The sequence below is a fragment of the Alligator sinensis genome, unplaced genomic scaffold (genome assembly GCF_000455745.1).
Source record: "Alligator sinensis unplaced genomic scaffold, ASM45574v1 scaffold243_1, whole genome shotgun sequence".
Taxonomy (NCBI): Eukaryota; Metazoa; Chordata; order Crocodylia; family Alligatoridae; genus Alligator; species Alligator sinensis.
Window position 1 is genome coordinate 3,901,643 of NW_005841841.1, and position 6,000 is coordinate 3,907,642.

Consider the following 6,000-nt stretch of genomic DNA (forward strand, 5'->3'; position numbering starts at 1 on the left):
TGCAGTTCTTACTGATTGATAGATGGGAGTGATATATGAACATCTGAGCACAAAAATTGTCCTAAGTACTAATTCATGATCAGTTTTCTGTCCTGCTGATTTTGTGTAAAATCTGATTGGTATGCAGTCCTGGTATTACCCCAAAATAACTAATAAATAATATTTGGTATAATGCTTTACTTCTCAATTGACTGTACAATTATTAAGTAATAAATTACCACTGAGAATGTTGTCTCTGACCTATTGTTACTGTAAATAGGCTTTGATTCATTTCCCTAGTCAGTAAACAGATTTTAATAGTAGTATTCTAGTGTTTTTGTACATAAAAATCAAGATGAAATTGCTATAATTGTGGCTCTTTAAAAAAAAAAAAAAGCCTGCATCCTGCAACTTTTGATGTAGAGAGAGCCTCTTTACAATAGGAGCAATTCAATATAAATATAAAGGCTGCAGAATGCCAAAGAAAATTCTCAGAATAGAAAATTAGATAAGCATATAAATATCATAGTAGATGTTAGTTTTGAAGCCTTTATTTCTTGTATCAGCATAGTAGAAGGGTAAATAGATGGGCAGATTAGGAGCTACTGTATTTACTTGAATGTAAGTTGGCTCTGAATTTAAGATGACTCCAGGAATTAGATTCTGTATATGGAAAATGTATCTATTTGTTATAATTTTCCAGGTATAGAATCTAAGTATTGCAGGATTGTCTTACATTTTTTCCCATCCCCCACTACAGGGAAAGCAGGGGTGGGGGTCAGGTGGCCCCCTTGCCCTCTGCCTACCCACGTTTTCCCCATGCAGCCTTCCTGGCCCCTGGCCACCTGCACCCCCCACTTCCATCTCCCCAGAGTCTCTGCCTCTTCTGCCCCTTCCCTGCCCTCATTCCTTTGTCTGTGTCTCCCACACCTCCCCCCTGCCCTCCTTACTCTCAGAGGCTGTTTCCTCCTGGAGCACAGCATGTGGAAATACAGCCAATGCCAGCCATGCAGCAGTGTTGGTGCTGCCGACTGGCCATGAAGGGGACAGAGTTTCCATGTGCTCCATGTCCAGGAGGGAACCCAGCCTGAGCTGCACCTGACAGTAAGAGGGGTGGAGAGGGGGGGAAAGGCTGTGGAGGATAAGCAGATTGGGGAGCAGGAGACTGCTACAGATCTGACTCTGGCCCCCAAGTGGGCTGAGGGCCAGAGTAGGAACAGCCCCCTGCCCCTTCCCCCCTTCCCCTGCTTTGTAGGCAAACATAAGATGAGGAACAGCCCCCCATGCTGACTGTGGAGGGGGAGGGTGGTAGGGGGGAAACCTCATTTTAGATTCACGTAAATACAGTAATTCAAATTGGCATAGTAGAAACAGCAGCAGCAGGGAACTGAGTAATGACAAACAAAATTTTTACAAAGAGAATGGATCACCCAAAATTAGGGCCGAACAGTTTGAGAATTGGGTTCCCCTAAGTTTTTAAGGTTTTAATCCACAGGAAGGATTTACTTTTCACTATGGTGGTCTTTGCCAGAGGGCTGGTATGTAATACTGACACACATAATTCATTTGCGAACCTGTATACAAATTTCTTATACTTAATTCTGGTAGGGATAATGCGTGGGTGAATCTTGAAGCACTTGATGCAATACCACATATTTCTAAAAGATAGCATAATAGCTCTTTTTGTAGTGCCAATCATTAACAGGTTTTCCACAATATTTGTACTGCTTTCCTCCTCTTTTTCACACTTCCTAGGATATTAGAATATGAATTTTCCAACAAAATCCCAAGCCTTTTCCACTAATAGGGGCAGTATCTTCTGAGATTCCTCGCAATTAACTCCAGTTGACTTAATTAGTAACTGCAATAAGAGATGTATGCCTTACAGCTCAGTTTTCTTCCTGACAGACTCCCTGGGTGGGAAACATTACAATTATTTTTTTTCCCCATAGAATATACATACACTCCAGTCATCTTTGGTGTGTTTGTTAATGAGTACAGTGAACATGATCCTGTGATGGGTTGAAAATTCTCAGTCACCTCAAAGTCGATACGGATTAAAGATGTACATTATTTTATAGAACTGGAGCTGTAATAATTTTTTGAATGCAAAAACAAAGGACATTTTATCAATTATAAAGGCATGAGAAAAAACTGGGCCAGCTTTGCTTTTGGATGCTTCCCTATAAATCTTGCTTTCTTTTGTATCTCTATAGGAGATGGCCAGCTGTACACTTTTGGAGAGCCTGAGAATGGAAAACTGGGTTTGTTACCTGAACAACTGAAAAACAGTAAGGTTCCACAGCCTGTATCAGGGATTTTGGAAAGTGTTAAAAAGGTTGCCTGTGGTGGAGGACATACAGTGGCACTTACAGGTATGCAGGTTTCTTGGCTATTTTTTTCTGATCTTGTAATCAATAGACTTCATTTGCTTGATAGAGCTAAGAATCTTGTAAAGTGTAAGAAAATGCCTGAGCAGTGCTCTAGTGGCATGAAGGTGATCGCTCTGGTTCTTTTGTTTTTTTCTCTATAAGAAATATTTCCCCTTTATATAAAAATATAAAGTACTCATATTTAGTAAGTAGATTGTCACTTTTGTGCCTAGCTATATTTTCATAGTGAAGAGGAATGAAACATGATTCAGTGAGCCAAATACAGGACGGATGATTTTGAGTCCCAGTTCTAGTACAGATTCCGTCCATAAACTTGGGCAAGATACTTAATTTCTCTGCTTCTTTATACAATACTGTCTTATAATACTTTTCCAAGAGACTGTGATTTGATTTAAAAAAAAGAGAGAGATGACAAAGATTTGGAAGTGTTGATAACATTTTGTAAGTTTTCTTGGATTGGTTATTGTCATTTTCCATGTGTAGTTCTCCCAAAGCAGTTTGAACTTACTCAAAATGTTCCAGATAGACTGACTGCTTAGTACCTACCCAGATCCTTTCCTAATATGTTATTTCCATGATTATTATTTTCACTGGCTTCTGTTAAAATATTCACATCAAATGGAAAAATTAGTTATTTACTTACAAGCTCTGCAATAAGAAGCTCAGTTGATCTTTTAGACCAGGGGTCAATACACCTTTCCATGAGAGAGCCATCTCACTTCGGTATGGAGAAGCTTTTCATGCTCACTCCCCATTTTGTTGCACAGAAGAGAAAAGAATCATGAATTGAGTGGCCATGCAGTGACTAAACTGACCACCTTTACTGCCTGATCTAAAATGACCTTAAGATTGGCAGGCATTGTTTTGGCTGCTAGAGCCTCACAATGTATACTGCAGTGTGAATTTGGCAGCAGATGCAACTTCTCTCACTTTTGCTGGAATGCCTCCTGACTTGCAGGTCATGGCTCATGTCCCGTTGGTGCACACGCTATCCATTATCGGTTATGAAGTTATCCATTTTCTTGAATATCTGTTCTGCTGTTGTATGACTTGACAGAGCTTCACAAAACAAAACATCTTCTTTAATTAACATATCTGCTTCAAAGCTTACATATGCAAGAAGTTGAGCAAAATTAGTTGCATCTGTACTTTCATATAATTACAACAAAAAGCACTTGCTTTTCTTGAGGCATTCAGTTAGTTTTTCTTTCACTTGACAAGCCATATCTTCCATTCTTCTTGATACTGTGTTGTTCAACAAAGGAACAACATCCAACTGTTTTGCAAATTTCTCTCCAAGAACAGATGAAACAATGTCTTTTGCAGCAGGAAGCACGAGAGTCTCATCTATTGTATGTGCATTCACGTCAGAGTGATCCTTAAACTTACTTTTTATGATGCCTCCAATGCCTTTGCATTAACACCACTTAGAGCAGTTATTGTTTTCTTATGGTTTTGGAACTGGCTGAGTTTTCTTTTTTAAAAAATCAAGAGGTTTGTCTTTAAGAGTTATGCTTTGTATGAAGATGCTGCTGAAGAAGCGAAGGTTTCATGCAGTGGTTTGAAAGGAGTTCGTAGCAGATCACGCACTGAGGTATTGGTTCACTTTCTTCACCACTCCAGGTAAATCCAAATTCCAAATAGCTGGGATCATACCTTCTGGTAATCTTACGCTTACCAACTGTTGCAGCAGCTGGGCCTGTTTCAGAAGTGCCAGCAGCTCCGTCACTCAATCCCACAACATGAGCTGTACTACTTCCCAGTAAATCAGCAGCTTCTTCAAGGTCCAACTCTCTTGATTCTTCAAGTTTCCCATTGTTTCAGTGTGCTTTCTCTTCAGAGAAGCTGAAGTCAGCCACCTTTCCATTGTGGTATTACTAGTATTTATGCAACAGCTTTCGATTGTAATGCCTGTGCATAATACAACAGGAGCTCAAACCATAGAAAATCACCCTCATGCAGCTGAAGCCAAGATGGTGAATCTGCACAGAATTTGAGAAAGTTTGAGAGAAAACAGATGGTTCTACATGTAGGGGTGCAAGTGCTGGTCTATTTATGTGTATCCCCCTTTATTAAATAATGATTTGTCCACGCTCGACTGCAGTCACGCGAGCAGCATTCTACAACAATTGCTAGATAGTGCCAAAAACCAAATAAGGAAGAAGGCGTATATAGAAATCAAATATCCAGTGTACTATACTTATATAAATTCTGTAATTATACTAAATCTGTTAACGCATACCACTGATAGGTTGTTTGCGTACCACTTGTGTTATGAGTACCACAAATTGGGAACCGCAGACCTCGGGCACAGGTTAGCAAGCCAGTAAGCTATGGCTTTGATAATTATAGCCATCAAAGGTACAAATGTATTCTCACTCTTGCCTCCTTAGATCACCCCCACTCAAAATACCTTTGATACTCTTCCTTCATATCACTTCCTTATCTCTCTTAAGGTCCTTAAATAGTTTTTCAGCTTTAAATTTTACACTTTCACATGTTCTTTTCCTTCATTAGCTTATATTCCTATTCATGTTTATTAAGTTTTCTGAACACTTTGGTCAAAGTCAGACAGTATATTTTCTAAGTTTAAAATGATTTGTTATTTCAAAACATTTGCTGTCACTTGAAGAGAGTTTTGTGGTTTGTGTTTTCTTTGAATTTTCACATGTGATAAAGTTTTTTTTGGATAACTGACTTATTTCAAGTCACAAATCCTATTTCTATTTCGATAAAATGATTCTGTTAAAAAAGTTCTGTATCAAAACAGAATTAGAGTGGGGATTAAGGATAGTCTTATTGTTTCAGGCAGTCCTTATTTTTAATAGTAAGAGGCTTATCTAAAAAATCACATTTAATAAAATACTCTCTTTTTTTCCATGGAGGATACATTCAGATTGTCCCTAATATGTTTGTTAATGAGTACAATACAATGACCATGACCCTGTGGTGGTTTGAAAAACCTCAACCCCCTTGAAGTCAGTAGGGATTTAGGACTTACATTATCTTCCAAAACTGAGTCCAGTCTGTCCAAGTCTTGTCAATGACAAAGCCTCAGTAAGGCTAGAATTGGGCCCTTTCTGTTTAGTGTGCAGTTGTCTAGCATTTGTTGCATTGGGCTAGAATAATTCTGCTTATGGGGTAGAGAGAAAATTCATAGATTCATAAATGTTAGGGTCAGAAGGGACCTCAATTGATCATCGAGTCCGACCCCCTGCATAAGCAGGAAAGAGAGCTGGGTCTAGATGACCCCAGCTAGATACTCATCTAACCTCCTCTTGAAGACCCCCAGGGTAGGGGAGAGCACCACCTCCCTTGGGAGCCCATTCCAGACCTTGGCCACTCTAACCGTGAAGAAGTTTTTCCTAATGTCCAATCTAAATCTGCTCTCTGCTAGCTTGTGGCCATTATTTCTTGTAACCCCTGGGGGTGCCTTGGTGAATAAATACTCACCAATTCCCTTCTGTGCCCCCGTGATGAACTTATAGGCAGCCACAAGGTTGCCTCTCAACCTTCTCTTGTGGAGGCTGAATAGATCCAGTTTCTCTAGTCTCTCCTCGTAGGGCTTGGTCTGTAGGCCCTTAACCATACGAGCGGCCCTTCTCTGAACCCTCTCCAGGCTATCCGT

General features: G+C 39.8%; 1 protein-coding gene across 1 annotated transcript in view; it reads left to right on the plus strand.

Annotated features, from left to right (window-relative positions):
- Positions 1 to 6,000, plus strand: part of RPGR (retinitis pigmentosa GTPase regulator) — a 109,323-nt gene that overhangs the window by 41,631 nt on the left and 61,692 nt on the right. The window contains exon 7 of the mRNA XM_025205297.1: positions 2,196 to 2,354. Within this exon, the coding sequence (XP_025061082.1) occupies positions 2,196 to 2,354 (159 nt within the window). The remainder of the gene's footprint in view (positions 1 to 2,195; positions 2,355 to 6,000) is intronic.